Below are 17,732 nucleotides of genomic sequence, written 5' to 3'. Positions count from 1 at the left end.
AGCCAAATGGAAGGAGATAGATAGGATATGGAAGTAAGGTTGAACACTTCCCCCAAGCCTTTACATTTCACGGGAGCCCGCAAAATGGTTATACTGAATGTAAAATTTTGAATGCACTCTCCTGTGTTTTTGGTAATAGTTTTTTCATTGTTTTAATCAATTTTAATGGTTCTGTTTTCATTGTTTTGTTTAAATTGGGTGCACTGCCCAGAGTCACATACATAAGATGGCTGGCTCTATCGATTTGATAAATAAATAAAATAAATAAATTTGATGCCACTGGTTTTAATTATTTTAATGGTTCTACCGAACTTTAGGTGGAATTTTTGATAAAACAAGCTGCCTAAAGCCAGAAAAATGAGGGTGGGCAGCGGTCAATGTTTAAATAAAGCCGATAACTAAATAACTATGCAGAGGGGGTAAAGGAATTCAGTCACAGATACTTCAGTGCCTTTCAGTTCTTTGGATTCTACCCGGTAGCTGGCAATAAATATTTGCTTACTGCTATTTGGCATGAGTTTAATGTAAAAATAACTTGCTGTTGGCAAAGGGAGGGGAGAAAATCCTTACGGAGCACGAGTGCAAAGTTCTGTTGTGTGCATGGAAATACATTCGTGCTTGCCCTGTTATTCAGTTCTTTTTGACAAAGGTCCACTTCCTTGTTTTCGCTGGCCTGTGTCACACTGCAGGATGATTGAATAGCAGCAAACAAGCGGTATTTTTTTAGTGTGTTCTTGGGTCAGCTGCTGTGGGACACTATGCCTTTCTTGGCTTAATCGTATGAGTCAGCTCCATCCTGTCCTTCTATCTTTACTGTGGCAACTGTAGGAAGGACCTCTCCTTCAGACAATGCCAAGGAGAACAAAGCAGCAAATAAAGAAGAGGAAATCACAATGAAGTAGCTATATAAAAGGAAAAAATTGAGCTCTGAATAGGAAACCAGAGTTGGTACTTGCCTTGCAGAAGAAGGCTTGAGTTGGAACTCTGATTCCCATGGCTCTTGCCAACCCCAGAATGAAAACCTGAGCTTCTTTGTATTGGGTAATTTATTAGGTGTCTGGCGTTTCCTCCTGGGCTTAAGGTGGCCAGAGTACAGGTGTCTCCTGCAATTTTTATTCCTACAACAGCAGTTGTATGAGAGAGGCTGGGCCAGGAGAGAGTGATTGGATGAAAGTCACTCAAGTGAGCTTCTGTGAACTCAGGGAGAAATTGGACCCAGGCCTCCCCCAATTCTTTAACCATTACACCACATTGATTCTCGGACTAAGAGAGAAGGACTGGCCCAAAGTCTCCCACAGGGCTTCCATGGCTGATGGTGGGACAAGAACCTGGTTTCTCCACTCCTCGTCTACCACTTTAATGATCACACCATCCTGGATGCACCGGGGTCACCATAACATGTAGCTTTCCTCTGCTTGTTCCTGAGATTGGACTGAGCCCCATGGGTCAATCTTATGTGACTTTGCCTGAACAGATAGCACCTTCCTGCCCCCTGAATCCATTCCAAAGAACATATTTATCTTCATCAGAAACTGCTCCATTTAAAACAGAGCAAACTGCAAGCTCAGGTTATTACTGACCTTATCTAGCTGTGGCGTGCTTTTCTGTCAGATAAATCAGCTTTATGCAGTCTTTTTTATTACAATGTAATCTTTTATACGAATGCAAGAGCTATGACAGATGCCAGATAAAATAGCTTTTGGTAATAAAGTTGTCTTTTAAATAAGAAAGTACATATACACTCCTACTTTCCAATCTAACTTGAGTGGTTTAAAGATGCAGGACTTTCCTAAACATGGAAAGGATGGAGAAATGTTTCCTTGATTCTGAGTCCTAGATTTGATCGCTTCCAGAGACCCTTCTACACGAAGGTCATCTACTCGCCTCCATAGAAATGCCAGGCTAAAGCACCCCCTAGTGAATGAACAGCATTTACCAAAAAGCTCATTTTCTCTTGCATTCTCCATCTGTTCAATTAGCAAGTGAGACTTATCTTTAAATGGACATAACCATATCCAGGGTTAGACCCTGACCAGCAGTTCCAGCTGGGAGGTTTCGTGATGACAAGGGACATGGAAAGCAGAGACACTACTGCAAATACACTCTACAAGGTCTATGGCTAGGAGTATCTACTCAGCCCCACCATCCTGAAAAGTCACAACCTGAGGTTTTCTGGATGCCCAAGGAGCCCAGACAACCATCTCACTATTGTTTCCATGCTTCTGCTTGGCACATTAAAGACAATGCCACAAATTTTGCTGAATTAGCAGGACTGGAGGAGGTTCTTCCTTTTGGAGAGTGGGGCAAAAAACCATGACTGGTTTTGAAGGCATCAAAAATTGCACATTAGCACAGCAATTTTGATCTTTAAACGTAACCATGTCTTATACCACTCCAACTGCCATGCCAAGGTCTTCCTACTAAAATGTGCAAAACTGCTTTTCCTCCCCTAACATTATTACAACATCTTATTGCCACTGAGAGGGCATTGCATAATGGAATGAGGTCATCTTATATGGTTAGCATTGTTCCAGCTCTTGAGAAATGGTTTGGTGTAGAACATCCACTTGGTGTGCAGAAAGCTCTAAGTTTAATATCTAACATTTCCTGGTGAGATTATACACAATTGCTGCTGCAACATCCAGGGATTTTCCCTAATAGTTTATAATGACTGTATTATTGAAAAGCTGTGTCTAGGCAGGATGCAAACATGTTCTTATTTTGAAATATTTTCATGGCCAACATGTGTCACCTGCCTTTTCCTCTCTCCAGTCATAGCAACTCTCCATAAAATGTCTATTTATGTAATCACCTTTGTACCTCATCAGTCAAGGAACCCTGGGGCAGTCAGCAGGGAGATGGTTTAGCAACTTCCCTTGATGGAAGAAGGGTGAAACCTGGAGAAGGATCAGAAACTTGCATCGGTGCAAAATGCAGCCCCTTGAATGCTTGTGAGGTGAGTCATTCAAAATCAAGTGATGTGTATATTAAGTAAACAGGTTTATTTTTTTAAAAAAAGCAAAGACTGGAGGGAAACCAAAATTAACTGGCACGTCCAGCCCTCCTTGAAAAGTTCAGGAGAAAATGTCTAAATAGGCATTTAATTCTACCCATTCAAATTACTACTCCTAGGTGATGTGAAGGCAAAACATTGCAAAAGGAAGGAAGGAGACACGACAGCCTCTTTGCAGTCTCCAGATTCTCTATTCCTCATGTTCCACAACAGCTCTGGGCACCAACTTCAACTTGATTGGCTTCTTTGGTTTCAGGAGCCCTTTGGTGTCCAGTTCCAGGGGGATCTTTCCCATTAACCCAAAGAAAGGGAGAAAGAAAACATGAGGTGGATGGAATTAAATAGAGGTGATTCAGCAAACAAGGTCTGAAATGACTACCGAGAATGATGTTTTACACTTATGCCTTTTCTTATGACTACCCAATGTCTCTGTTGTATTTTGTTCAACTCAAATGCTTTTCCCCAAGGTCTATGTTGCAACTGACAAGGGCACAGACAGTGTCTAGAAGCTTCACACTGCTGCGAACACCAAGCAGAACTCTACTTTCAGCAGACGTAGAAGCAGAACCACCCAGGAATGATGACTGCTAATCTCCCACAACTGAAACCTGTTTAACAAGGTGGCTCTCCATCAATGCTATTAGTTTGAGAACCACACCGATATTGGGTGGACCAGGCTTCTCACCCCACAAAGATGACCCTGTCTTTCCAAAGAGTTCTTGCTTTCACGTTCATCACCTCCTTGTCTTTGAACAAGACATATATGTGTGTTTGGAAATTAGTTGAGTAAACTCTTTAGCAAACAAGCACAAAAGAGCTTCTAATGCAAGTTGTCCCCCTGTAAATATGACTTACCGGTGTCTCTTTGCAAGTTTGGAAGTGAAATTTTTGTAGCAGAATGACCGCAGCCACTTTCAAGACCAGGACGGCAAAACGCATAGCAATGCAGTTCCTGGGACCCGCTCCAAATGGGAGGAATACATATGGGTCTAGGTTTACTCTGTTCTCTTTACTAAACCTATTTGAAAATCAGAAAAGAATAATTACTGAGCAAAGCTTCTATTCCCAAAGGAATGTGCTTCAGTTCTGTAACCAAGACACACTTTTGTTCCTTCACCACTGAACGATGGTGACCGAGACCAACGAACCAGGATAAACATTTGTGGAGAGAAGTCATTGTGGTTCAGTGGTTGATCTAAGGGCAGAACTAAAGGAATGCCCTGAAAAATCATTGCAACAGGCTGTAAGTCAGAAGAGATATCTGTTAAGAACTTGAAATGTTTGATTTCTTTAGTTTTAGAATGGTATATACTGTCCACCATTTACTTGTGTAGACACAATTTCCTCCAATGCTACTCCGTGCACCAATGGATGGTAATATAATTAAAACACACTGTTTCTGCGTCTTTCTCAATGAATGTTGAGATTGCCAGCTGATCTACACTTACCACCCCTTTGATAAAGCTATCCTTCTTCAAACTGATGGGGCAATCCCTAGAACTAGGCTGGGAAATTCTGGAACTGTGATCCCGACACTTCTGGATGCCAAAGTTTGAGGAACACTATCTTAAATTAATCTTTGGTTCAGGAATGCTGGGGCAAAGTTCACACGCAGGACATGAATGTATCAAGTATTTGCTCTTGGTATTTAGTCCGTATGGAGATCTTCCACCCCAAAGAGTAAGATTTTGTTTACCTATCATGGCTGGTGATTCTCATTCCCCATGACCATTGTCAATGAAATATTCTATTTCCAGCACAGTTAAATCTAGACAAAACATCCTTGCCTTGTCACATCAGATTATCTGACCACTGAACTCAGTGATGTTTATGGGGCCCACAAGTGGTATTTTCTATTACCTACCACCTGATCCTCTTTAACTGAGGATGTCAGACTTGAAGATTTTCTGCTTTCTGCTGAGACATAGTCCTTCCTGAATTCTTGTTCTTCTGCAAATCCTGCTTAATTAAATTGGGCTTGTAGACGATTACAATTCCATGAGTTATGGCCAAAAGTCTTGAGTCTATTATGCTCTCCAACCAATGACAGCAACAGTGTAAGTCAACGGGCCCTATTTCTCATATTTTGGCCCACCAGGCACTGTTCAAAGAGGGGAATCTTTTCTAACTGAAAATATGGAAGATTAAATATAATTTCCTCCATGCACCTTTACTCTTCCAGTGCCTATCAGTGTGGCTTGATGTCAGTTGCCCTACAGCTCTTTGTTCAGCTGCTGGAACATAAAACCAAGCCATTGTTTCAGCTGCTAAAGTCAGCTTAGCCATCATTTTCGCCAATGGAGTTAATTAAGTTCCATGCATGGTTTATGGATGTAGATCATAAAAAAAGCCCTGCGTGACTTTGTAGATGCTGGATGTCAAAGAATGATAAATGTCGTACTGAGGTATTACAACCAGCGCTTTGTTCCCTGGTGCCCTCATGGTGTTATGTGTCTTATTCGTTGGTTTCAGAAGGACAATTCTCCCCACAACATACCTCTCAGGTCTGAACTCCTCTGGTTCAGCCCAATATTCCGGGATACGGTGTAAGGCAAAAACAGGAATCATGACTGCAGTTCCTTCTGGAATGGTCACTCCATGGACTTCCACTGTCTTTTTGCAAACTCTCTCAAGTCGTCCCCCGGGAGTGTAAAGACGAAGAGTTTCATTCATCACCATGTCTAGATATTCCATTTGATGGATAATCTCATAGGTGGGAGGGGCCTGCGCAAAAGGCAAAAACAAAACAGAACAAAATAACATTACATTCTGGGGTATAAGAGGTGATCTGGAAAGAAAAGACCAGAACTGGAATATTAAAAAAACTCTTCTCATGGTACAAAAATCATGGAATGCTGGCCATCTTTCAGCTCCTCAAGGTTCACATTTAGTTTTGTAAACATTGCAGTCCTGTCCTGTCAAAACAAGAGTCTGATTCTGCTCTTTTGGATGAACACACCTGCTACTAAAACTGTTCTATCCTTACCTAACATAGACACAGAGCCCAGAGAGGATTCTTACTTGATTGGGAAGAGTTTCGCTGATCTCTTGGTACAATCTCTCTTGAACATCGGGGTGAATGGCCAGACAGTAAGACAGGAAGCTGAGTGTGGTACCCATGTTTTCATAGCCACCAAAAACAAAAATAAGTGCCTGGGTCAAAATCTCCTTGTCTGTTAAAGCTGTCAGATAAGAAAGGAAAGCACAGAAGAAGTTTGGGATCATCAGCATGGCATTCACTATGACATGCATACACTACAGTAAATATCTCAGATTGACTTGGGGCTTTCAGCGTAACACAATTATCCAGAGGATCTGATTTGATCATCAGCTTTAAACAGCTCTCTCATCATATGAAGAACACCAGCAGCTGCATTTTCACCTGCAGAGAAAACTAAAATACCAAACACTACTTTGATAAAATGAGCATATCCATCAAACCGTGGCTCCTCCAGTTTGAATATTGGCACAGTGTAGGACGAGCAGATATAGATGTAATATTAATCAACATTAAACTTCCATGGGCCCTTTAGGATCTTATCTTTCCCTTCTATGCTTCCTTTCAAACTTGCTATGGTTCATGTTAACTAAGTTTTGCAGAAAAAAGGCAAATTTTGAAGAGACGCTAGTGTCAACAAACCATAGCCAGGATTTAACATTATATCTGAACGGTGACTCATCTAAAATAAGAGCGTTTGATCTCCTTCTCGTGATTATGTTCTAGGAGGCAGGAATGGACAGCAAAAGAATTTGGTTTAAAGTTACATCCCTTCTGGATCACTGTAATCACTGTAAGCAGACAGGCAGGCTGCAAATCGAAGGTGATCATCACTTAAAGGAATGGTGTAGGGGTGTCTTCCATCTATTGTATCTTACCCTGTCTCATTATCTTCCAGGAGCAGCATTCTCTCTAATCAGCATTCTGATCCAATTTCAATGGACCAGGCCTTCATGCATGGCATTTCAACCCACCATATATTTCGCTCATCCTCTCTTCCAGAGCCCCCTGGTTTCAGCATAATTCACAAATGCTTATCTTGAGCTCATCCATGCAAATCAACATGCCCCAAAAAACCTTTTTTCAAAAGCAAGATCTGTAACTTTACCTTTAGAGGAATTTGGCTCAACAGAGGCATCGGCTGCAGCTTGGGATTCTATCATGAGCTGGAGAAAATCAACTCGATGCTGGAATGGCAGAGAGACAGAAAAACTGTCGTTAGGAGACAGAACTGTCATCGATGTGTCCACTTGCCCCCTCAGGCTTAGAGCGTGTTTAAAACCCAAGCAGCAGTTCTGAAGCCTGCTTGGCACGCACATACACACACAGAGGACGTAAATCCCAGGTCACAAGAGCCACAGAAAAAGAGGAAGTATGACCATGGCCACGAAATAGCTGGACTGACCGTGTGACCCTCCTTTTGTCGATCTTCCTTGATTTTTCTGAAGAGGCCAAAGAAGAAGTTCATAGCAGACTTGGAAAACAAACTGAAGTTGAATCTCTGTAGCACTGGAGTAAGGAATGGAAAAACGACTGGGGGACGGGGTGGGAAAACAAACAGATCATTTGTGTGAACACAACCAAGCTACAACATAGCAAGAAAAACCCAGCAGGAAGCCCCCATTATCTTTTTCTAGGAGAGAGGTTCTAGCAAAATAGCAGGTCTACCATGAGAGAGTTGCAACAGTGATTAAGGGAGCCTAAAATTGATTCAGTGAATAAATAAATGATATTTAATAAAGCTACCAGCTTGAGTAGCTATAACAGCTTTCTCCTCCCCAACATCCTGCAGAAGTCCTAGACTTCTGCATTATTCCCATTATTCACAGCCAGCACAGACTTGGGATGGTAGCCAACCAAGACTGGGGGGCAGGCGGGTGCTAGTTTAGGGAAAGAAGGTCTACTGATCTAGCCTATGGTCTCAGGTACTGAACAGCTAGTGTGATACAGTGGCAAAACAACTTTTCTCAGCCATAAAGCACACTGCGTGATGTTTCTTTTCTTCCAAAGAAAAGTGGAAGATATGGGGGAAAGTATAGGAATTTTACAAAGGTATAATCTGAATCGGCCTTAAAATGTGAAGAGTGAAGTGCAGCAATTGTATAATGAATGCCTTTCCAGCAAGCAACCAAGATGCAGAGCAGATATGTCCAGATCTGTGGCACATCAAGACCTCTTACCGATCAATATTAGCAAAGGATTGAAGAAGCTAAATTTGAGGATTTTCTTCATGTGCACAACAACAGGGTCATTGGGATGGTTGAGGGTGTCAATATTGACACTGAAGGAAGTGCTGGTTACCACATCCAAGCTGTAAGCTGCAAAGATCCTAAAGGGAAGAAGGAGAAACATAGCATGGGGTTCAACCATTAAAAGCCATCTCGTAACACATTCAGTAAGTGATTTCAGGGCATAGTGGCATGAGGGATTTCAAGTATTATGGAAAATCTGAACTATCAAGTCAAATCATTTTTGTATGCCTAAGTTACAAACTCTCCTTTTGTAAATTTCCATTAGAAAAGGGTTGCTACCTACCAAGTCCCATAGTTATTACTTACAACTTCATATCAATCTCTTCATCATTCTCCACCTTCTTCTGAACATTTTTCACCAAGCTTTCACCATAATGGTTGATGATGGGCATCATCTGAGAGGAAGACCAATGCATGAGAAACAGTAGACACTTAGACGATTTACGGAATGAATCCAATTAGCAATTTAAGTGCTAAGCAACCCCAGTCTGAGTTACTTTCTTCTGTGCAAACATTCTCAAAGTTCCTTAAAATGTATCTCTTAACATAATCTTAAATTTGATAGTTTGCTGAGTTTATAGCTGTCTCTTCATTTGCTGTAAGCATTGAGCATGTCAAGATGTTAAACAAGATCCCGTTCTCCTCCTAAGCAAGGAGGCTGATGGATCATAACAGCATACAAATGTTGGCTGCTTATGAAATTCGGCTAAGATTTAGCAAGATAGAGCAGAGCTCAATCCATTTTCATAGAGATAACTTGCATAGTCCCACCATTCCAAAGCTGGAAGAAAGCCTATGCTAACCAGTTTTTTTCCGATTTTGGAAGAGATAATTGTAGCTAAAATAAAACTGCTCTCATTAAAAAACAACAACAACCTTTTCCAATCTGATGTTCCTTTTGCCACGATAATTAGAAATTTTGAGAGTTGGAATCCCAGTGTCTCTGGAAGGGTTAGGGAAGGCTAACTTTACTCTGATATAGGAAAATGGAGAAAAAGATCTTACCGTGTTTATGAGAAGAAGTTATGATTTAGATAAATTTAGCAAATAGTTTAGAATGCATATTCCAGGGAACACTGGAATTTCTTGGAAAGTTAGTAGGGAGGAATTCAGTAACGAAGAACAGACTTTTCTAAAAGGTACCGTGTATCTTAGCAGCTGTAGGAAATTAATGGGTGTGTTCAAATTTGCACTCAGATTTCATAGAGGAAAACACACAAGACCCAACAGGGTTTGGGCAAGGCTCCAAAAAATCTAGTTAGGCCTTCCAGAATATGACTTATATGATTCCTTGAGATGCAGTATTTCCTTTTAGGACAAGCTGATTTCACACTTGGAGAAGATCCAGACAATGGTGCCAAACAGGGTATGTCAGGTTAAGCTTGCCTGACCCAGTATCTGGAGACTTCCTATATTCTCATGAAGATTGAGTTTATGTTACTTAAAATCAACCACTGACATTGCTTCATCAAGCTGGACCAGCAGGCTTAATTTTCTTTAGTCAATGCAAGAATTGGTTAGAAGGCTGAAATGCATCCACGACCGGCAAGCCTCATACCTTACCTCCTTCAGCCTCCCACTGGTGAAAGTAGGAGACAAAGCACTGCGAATCCTCTTCCACTGTTCATCAGCTACGACGACTAAGGAAGTGTCCAGTTCTCCATTCACACCTAAGTCCTAAGTAATGTGAAGTATAAAGAAAATAATAGAAACGTATCATGCTGTTCTTCTCAATCCTTTCCTTTCAATTTGCTGCCCTGGCTGTTAGCTAAGTATTTGTTGTTCAGTCGTTAAGTCGTGTCCGACTCTTCGTGACCCCATGAACCACATCATGCCAGGCCTTCCTGTCCTTCCCTGCCTCCCGGAGTTTGCTCAGTTTCATGCTCATTGCTTCAGTGATGCTATCTAACCATCTCATCCTCTGCTGTCTCCTTCTCCTTCGGCCTTCAATCTTTCCCAGCTTTATTTATTTATCTGACTGACTGATTGATTGATAAATAGACAGGTATCTGTCTCTTGTTCTGGCACTCAAGATGGCATATATATTGTTCCAATTTCTTCCACAACAACTATGTGAGTTTGGGCTGAGAAAGAACGACTGGCCCAAAGTCACCCAATAGGGTGACCATTCCATGATTGAGGCAGACTTGGACCCAGGTCTCCCCAGTACCAGCCCAACATTTTAACCACTATACTACACTGACTCTTCCAACTTCCCTTACAAGACTTCTGTTTCTCAGCATTGGTGAAGTCCTAAGAACCTCATTTTTGGATACCTACCCGGCGATTGGTGAAATTAGTATAGAATTCTTTGACCAGGATGGTTTTAATGATGGCAGGATCCAGAATGGCCATCAGAGGTTGCCGGCCATCAAATATTCTAATTGTCAAAATAAAAAAGATGTTTTGAAATACAGGCTTTATATTTATAAGGCAAGAGGATCAAGGCTTCCTATTTTCCAACTTAGCAGGTGGTCAAGTAGAGAATGGTATCTTGGAGTTCAGAGTTCTAGGCTGAAAAGGGATGTGTATGTTGCAACTGTGGTTCTGCAAAACTGTCCACATCTTAAGGGTTTGAAGAGTGGGGGAAATAAGGATGGAAATCTCAGAAACCACAGAAAGGTTATGTAACATGTATCTTTGCCTGGTGAGCAAAACCAAATTAAATGATGCAGAACTATAAAAAGCAGATTAACAACATGCAAGACAGAAAAACATGTTGCAAATATGCTCAATCTTGCACGATCTATATGACCAGAGAATTCAGTTCTTTTTAGGGTAGAATGTAGTTCGCTGGATAGATTCTTTCTTTCTTTCTTGTCTGAACATACCACCAAGGCATACCAGAGCCCTGGAATTTGATGGATAAAGAGAACGGCTTATGCAGTGGGGACAGAAATTATTCCTTGCATAAGGTTTAAAAGATGACACTTCATCTGAAGTGTTTGTACTGTATATCTTACAATGCAATAGCAACCAGCATCATGAAGGAAAAATGGAAGTATAGAATCAAGTTTAAGTTTTTGGTTACTCAATAATCAAGTGGAGTAGCTGAGTGGTACCTGATCCTATAAGTTACCTCCCCACGTTTCTGTGAGCATAATAACCTAGGCTTTCAGCCTAACACAGACTTCCATATTGATTGATTGATTATGTGCCATCACACTGGTGTTATTTCTTAGTGACCACACAGATGGGTTGTCTCCAGGATGATCCACTCCCAACCTGGCCCTTCAGGTCTTCCAGTGGTGCCCCCATCACCTCCATATCCTCTCTCCCTAAAAGGGCACAGGTCACATAAAAGTCCTCAATGACTGAGGCTGTACCTTCTAAGTAAATAAAATCTATTTTTGCAGCTCTGTATCAATCAACCATTGAAGGCAAGAGTAGATTTTGATATTCTGTCCACCACCCTTCATTTCCAAGATGACATTCTGATAGGTGACTCACCCCCAGATTTTGCCATATTTCTGAAAGCATCTCAGGTCGAACTCCAGAATACCCTGTCACATTAAAGAGGGAGATCAATGAAAACTTGGCAGTGTGATCCTTTCTTCCACTGAGGCTAGAAGAGTATAAAATGCCATTAAAAGCCCTTCAATCAGTAAGTCTTGAATCTCTATTGATGTTATGTTATGGTTATACCAATACAGCAGCAATATTTTCAGAATGAAGATCAAGGAATTCTAATATAGGTGGAAAAGGAAGACAGATGGCTTTACTAGTAGCCTTTATTCTCTCAGACTGTCTTCTCTGATCTGGGTGGAGGAGGCAAAGAAGAGGTGATAGTAACATTTGTTGATGTTCCCCCCAGGCTGTGTAGAAGTCACAATATTCCCAATGAGAAAGAAAGGAAATTCCCATTTTCATTTAAACTTGTGACTTTGTCGACAGGCTACTGTGATGTGAAACAGTACAACATACTCACGTTCCAGTATCCATAGAAGGTTCCGATGAAAGGCAGTGGCCTTGGCCCAGGAATTCCCAACTTCTTAAAGAAATTATATGGCCAGATCCCATAGCTGAAAAAAGAGTATCAGCAAAATAATTAATGTCAGAGGGTACTTAAGACTAGACTCTCTTCCACTAAGGTCTCCATCACCCTCTTTCTCCACCTTAGCAAAGGTGGCATAGGGTGTAGAGTGATAGCAAAGATGCCATAGGGTGTAGAGAATCAGGAAGACTACTTTGACAAAGATATGCAGAAACTGTTGCCTAAGCAAAAGGGACTGAGATGTTTTTTAAGTCCAGAACAACAAGAGAGCACTTGGAAACAGATCAAGCAGAAACCTCCCTAATTCACAGGAGTATTAGAAGGGGGAGGAGATCCAGCACAATCAGACCTGCAAGATTCTGTTATTATAACCAATCTCAATACAAGTAATTTAGCCTTTCGGTGGAGTTGGTTTCCTGGTCTGGTCTACCTACTAGGGCTGACTTAGGGAGAACAGCACTGATAGCTACTAGCTGGCCCCACAGGAACAGCTCTTTGACATCTTGCTGGCTGTAGACCCAATACTCTTCACTCAACACCCCTGATCTCCAGTGAAGAATGGAAGGAAGACCAACAGTAGACTCAGCAAGAAAAGAAGTGGAAGGCTGGTGGGGAGAGGATCCTTTAAACAAGGAGAGCTGAACAGGACTCGAAGATGTATGGTGATGGTGGTTACCAACCTTGGGAATGCCAAGTTCTTATCCACAATCCTTGAACTTTCTATCTAAAGCTTCCAAGATTGCTCCTTGCAAACAAGCTGCATGGTTCAAGCATGCATTAATTTGTAGAGTGTACATAAAAGAATAAAAATAACCACAAAAAGGCTAGATGATCTCCTTGATTCAGTACCTTCACGCTGGCTAGGCAAATTATGATAGTACGGAGCAGATAAAGCCCTTAAATAGTAGCAGCACCTTTGTGCTAATTGAGAAAATGCAGCGGGTTGTCTCTCCTAGCATTTAGCTTGGAAAAGTAACATTTGTTGATGCTCCCCCCATCCTGTGTAGAAGCAAGGACCTTGAAAAAGCACTTCACTTTTGCCTCTGTTCCTCCACCAAAGCTTTAGCCAGGAGGGCTGGGGGTGATGTGAGTTGTAGTCCACCACCCATGAATGGGGAAGGCTAGCCTTTGCCTAGGAGATCCAACCTGCCAGAGAAATGTGCTGCCAAGGGTCCCCTCCCCTACGGAGTTCCATCTGAAGGTACCCCCAGTAGGGCCTTCTCAAGGGTGGCACCTTCCTGCAGAACAACTCGCCCCCATATACGGGGACCCCCGTCTTCCCCGTGGAGCAGCCTCTGTGGGAGGGCGAGGGAGCATTCGTGCATGCTGAGTTTCGGGGCGAGCCCTTTTGGATTGCGCCACCACCTGGGGCTCTTCATCTCCGATTCTCCTCCACGCAGCTCCAGGCCGCTTGGCGCGGACTGACAGCAGATGTCAGGAAGAAGAAGAGAATCGGAAGAGGAGTAGAGTGTAGAAGGGAATCAAAACCGAACCGAACACAGATCAGATCAGATCAAGTCCAGGCACAGCACCCCTCGACGCCAACAGCCTGCTCCGCCTTCCGCTTGGCGCGACCCCGTCCCCTAAGCGCGCCCTGGAAGCGCCCCAGCCGGGCGCTCCGTCCTTGCGGCGCGGGGCCGGCCTCGGCGCCCGCACTTACAGCGCCACGAGGGCCAGCAGCAGCAGGGCCAGTGCCCAGGTCTCCAGCGCCCAGCCGGCGACAAGGACTCCCATGGCGCACGCTTGCCCGCAGCTCCGGGCGCCGCGCTTTTGAGCCCTGGGGAGCGCCCGGCGCCGGCCGCCGCCCTCCGCGGAGCCAATCCGGGCGCGCCCGCAGGCTCCTCCTCGGGCTGGCCTCCTACAGCCGCGCCGCGTTAGCGCCCGGTCGCCCGGGGCTCCCTAGTTGGAGAGGGCGGCCGCCCGGTGCGCCCGGCCTCTCTGGGCACCGAGCGGAGCGATCCAGCCTTTCCCCCTCCCCGGACCTCCTTGCGCTCCCCGCCACTGAGCCGCGCAACCCTCGCTGCTTGCGCGTCCCTTCGCGTCCCGGGAAGGGCCCCGCTGTTTCTCCTCGGCCAGCTTTGCTCTGGACACCGGGCCGCTGATCCGGGGCGCCGGGGCCCCCGGAGGGGCCTCTTCGAGGAGCAAGACTCCGGGGTGGGGCGGGCGCTTGGAGCAGCTTTTCTGCTTTCTCGCCTCCCCCCCCCCGCCTCGCTGGAGCTTCCGCACATCTGGCAGGTGTCGGTGGGAGGCAGCTGGCTTCAGAAGAAGGGCCTGAGCTGTCCAGCTGTGACCCTGCAGAGGCTTGCAAAGAGGGACCCAGCTTTACTTTGAGCAGAGGGTTAGGAGTCCTCTTCCCGAGCATGATGTGGCTAGCCAGAGTTGCTGAACAGGGACAAATTTGAAATATAAATGAAAAAATTCTCCTTGGGCACTGTCCAGTCACACCAACAGGGCACAGCTTTAAAAAAAAAGGGGGAAGGACTTTGCTGTTGCTTCCCCAAGCTTTTACTCCCATGCCAGGAAAAGTTGCATTCCTGGTGGATGGATGGCCCTTCAGGTCGTTAGATCAAACCTGGTTGGGTGAGCTCAAACAGAGAAATAAATGGGTAAAGCTTGTGATTTAAAACAGTGCCACCCTATTGCAAGCAGGAGTATTCTAACACACTTCTTGCAATTCCCGTGCTAATGTTCCTTGCTGGTGGTGGTTCCAGCTCTGGAATCTGGCTGCACAATTCCTTCAAGAAGGTGGAGATTAAGGGGTTGAAGCAATTGCCTTTCATGGGGAACTTTTCGGAATACTGGAAAATAAGCATCCAGGTTTGTTCACTTATCATTGTCATCATCACCTTCATCAACAAAGCTGGTGAAGGGAGACACAACACGTTCAGGATAAGAGCAAAAGTCCCTTTTTGGTTTCTGGTTTTAATTCCCCAAGGATTGTGACAAACACCCCCTGTCAATATGGTTTTGCTTTGGCAATGAGGAAAAACAGTTCAGAGCAGCAGCAATTGGAGAATTTAACTGGAACCGTGTTTTAAAAAAACACAAAACTGCAGTTTTTGATGTTGTACAGTGGTTTTATTGAAAGGATTTAAAATGTTATGTGCAAAGTTTTTATGATCATTTTGATTAGATGTTAATCTTGTGAATGTACTGTGGGTTTTAAAAAGGGGAAGAGGCGCTTGGTTAAGCAAATAAACTCCAGTGTGAGGAGGCAGAAGGGCCTTCCTGAAGTTGAAGTTGGTATGATTGCCAAATAAAATCACATGCACTTTAGTCAGAGTATCAGCTGACAATATTCAAGTGCCCATTTATGGTGTTCCTGATGTGACTTTGCTACTCGCCTACCGAACCAGCAAGGAAAGCAGGGTTCAAGTCCTCCTCCATCCATGAAGCTCACTGGATGACTTTGAACCACTCCTGATCTCTCAGCCCAACCAGGTTGGGCTGTAGGTAACGTTGGAGCAAAGAGAACACTCCATATGCTGCTTTGAGCTCCTGCAGTGAATGAATAAATTGCAGCTGGATGTCTCTGATTCAAAGTAATCTTTTTGCTGGATCTCCCCTCACTTCGCTGCTCTGACATCTTTCTTCCCTTGGTAGGGCTTCCTGGATTTTGAGAGTCCAGAGATGTTACCAGAAATATGGCAAAATTTTGGGGGTGGGGGAGTCAGATACAGAAAGGAAAAGCTGGAACATGGAGGAGAAGATGAGGATTGTACCACTATCCATAAAACATGACTTGAGTCTGTTAATTGATTTTTGAAACATACTTGCAGAAGATATGTGTTCTCACAATCATACCTAGTCTTGATGCTCTGTATTCTCAGTCTATGGGTAGGTATGGTTTATGAGTAGCCTGGAATGTTTGTCATCCATGCCAGCTGTATGGTAGTTAGATGTTCTTCATTGGCATGGCTGGGACCAGCTGCATCTCCACGTCTTCCTTTACAGGAGGACCTACATTAGTATCCATTCCTTTGAGATGTCAAATACAGTGGAACCTCGGTTTACGAACTTAATTCGTTCCGTGACTCTGGTCGCACCCCGAATTGGTCACAACCCGAAGCAAATTTCCCCATAAGGTTCAACGTAATTACTGTTAATCTGTTCTGGCGTGGAGGACAGGGAGGCGGCTATTGCTTGGAGGGAGAGTTCCCCTCCCTACGACCGCGTGTCAGGGGCGGAAAATGGCCACGGACCATGTGTCAGGGGCGGAAAAATGGCCGCGGACCATGTGTCGGGCGGAAAAATGGCCACGGACCGTGTCACGGGAGGGAAAATGGCCGCATATCCTGCTCATACCCCGAGGCGGAGTTCGCAAACCGAGGTAAATTTTTGCGGCCGGAGCTGGTCGTAACCCGAAAAGTTCGTTAACAGAGGTGTTCGTAACCTGAGGTACCACTGTACTTGCAAAGGATCCAAATGGTGCTTATTTTCATCTTTCATTTAGTTCTGTGGGACTGCAAGGCATTTCATCAAGAGGGCCTCTTCATTTTTATCCAACGCTTCTAGAAATTTAGCATACCAAAAAGAAGAATCGTGCATTATCTTACTTTTGTTCTGCAGATACCAAAACGGTGTTCTTATGCCCAAGGGAGTTCATTCTCAAGGCTCAGAAGGAAAAATTAAAAAAAAAATGTAGCTCAATCAATATTCTGGATCCCTTATAAATTATGCAAATTAGACAGTAGGGATGATCTATTTTGGATGATTTGTTCTGCAATGATTGATCTTTCACATAATTTCCTATGGCTTTGCTAGGGATGAGAAAGAATGCTGAACACCCATTCATAACCAAAGGATGATTGATTTAATTTTCTTTTTCGCAGAATCTTGGATGCCTGGCAGCCAACTGTGGCCACTCTGGATCCTATCATCATTAAAGCCACCTTAGTCAAAGATTCCAGACCCATTTTACTAACTGCCAGGTGGGTATCCACTGGGGAAGCTGCTGTGAATAATGTACTGTAAAGTTGAGAGTGAGTTTAGAAGGAGGGCCAAAGACTCCCTTTAGACAATGGTAGGAGGTACATTAAAAAAAAAAAAGGCCTGGATTGAGAACTACAGCTATAATTAAGTTCCTGTTTTACAAATATCTTGGGTTCCTGAGGACTTTGTTTTGAGGAGAGAGGTGGACAGTACAATAATTATGGCCAAGGATGACCAATGGAAGTGGATTCCAGTGGGAGGTTGAAGGAGGTAAGGCCTGAATCCAGCTAACCCTGTATTCTCCCCTGCTCTTCAATTATTATTTGAAAAGCAGATGGATGTTCTACTTCTCTTGAGTTACTCAGATTACCCCCACAAAAGTGATGGCTAAAGTTGTGTTAAGCCGTAACAGATCTCTATCAAGAGTCTTTGAGGTCATCTCCATTAAAGGAAGTAACCTCAGGATTGTCCCTGTGATTTTGTAGGAGTAGATCATTTGACAATGCGAAGCAGATGACAAGTGGCCATTCCATACAGTTTGTC

The 17,732-nt window shown here is 43.7% G+C and overlaps 1 protein-coding gene across 5 annotated transcripts; it reads right to left on the bottom strand.

Annotated features, from left to right (window-relative positions):
- Window positions 1–2,981: 2,981 nt before the first annotated feature.
- Window positions 2,982–14,100, bottom strand: LOC103050666 (cytochrome P450 3A29-like). 5 transcript variants are annotated; one of them, XM_088147991.1, is made up of 13 exons: window positions 13,918–14,100; window positions 12,192–12,285; window positions 11,714–11,766; window positions 10,544–10,643; window positions 9,827–9,940; window positions 8,570–8,658; window positions 8,192–8,340; window positions 7,417–7,544; window positions 7,120–7,198; window positions 6,035–6,195; window positions 5,511–5,737; window positions 3,869–4,031; window positions 2,982–3,299 (listed from the first exon to the last, which is right to left on the bottom strand). In XM_088147991.1, the coding sequence occupies exons 1-13, from the start codon at window positions 13,989–13,991 to the stop codon at window positions 3,204–3,206; spliced, it is 1,527 nt and encodes a 508-aa protein (XP_088004117.1). In that variant the 5' UTR covers window positions 13,992–14,100; the 3' UTR covers window positions 2,982–3,203. The 5 variants fall into 5 exon arrangements, with proteins under 5 accessions (XP_088004117.1, XP_015745289.2, XP_088004120.1 ...); XM_015889803.3 differs by lacking the exon at window positions 13,918–14,100 and adding an exon at window positions 13,623–13,882; XM_088147994.1 differs by lacking the exon at window positions 10,544–10,643 and having other exon boundaries at window positions 13,918–13,954.
- Window positions 14,101–17,732: the final 3,632 nt, after the last annotated feature.

This window comes from Python bivittatus, unplaced genomic scaffold (genome assembly GCF_059951505.1).
Source record: "Python bivittatus isolate LINGU-HERP-01145 unplaced genomic scaffold, Pbiv_v1 ctg000560_np1212, whole genome shotgun sequence".
Lineage (NCBI taxonomy): Eukaryota > Metazoa > Chordata > Lepidosauria > Squamata > Pythonidae > Python > Python bivittatus.
Note: the sequence above shows the minus strand (reverse complement) of the source record. Positions and strands in the feature narration are given on the sequence as shown.

Coding starts and splice junctions, on each gene's coding strand:
- LOC103050666 (XM_088147991.1), bottom strand. CDS start 13,991: ATGGGAGTCCTTGTCGCCGGCTGGGCGCTGGAGACCTGGGCACTGGCC. Junction 8,341..8,569: donor GAAGAGATTGATATGAAGTT/GTAAGTAATAAC, acceptor TCTTCCCTTTAG/GATCTTTGCAGCTTACAGCT. Junction 7,545..8,191: donor TCCTTTGCTAATATTGATCG/GTAAGAGGTCTT, acceptor CCCGTCCCCCAG/TCGTTTTTCCATTCCTTACT.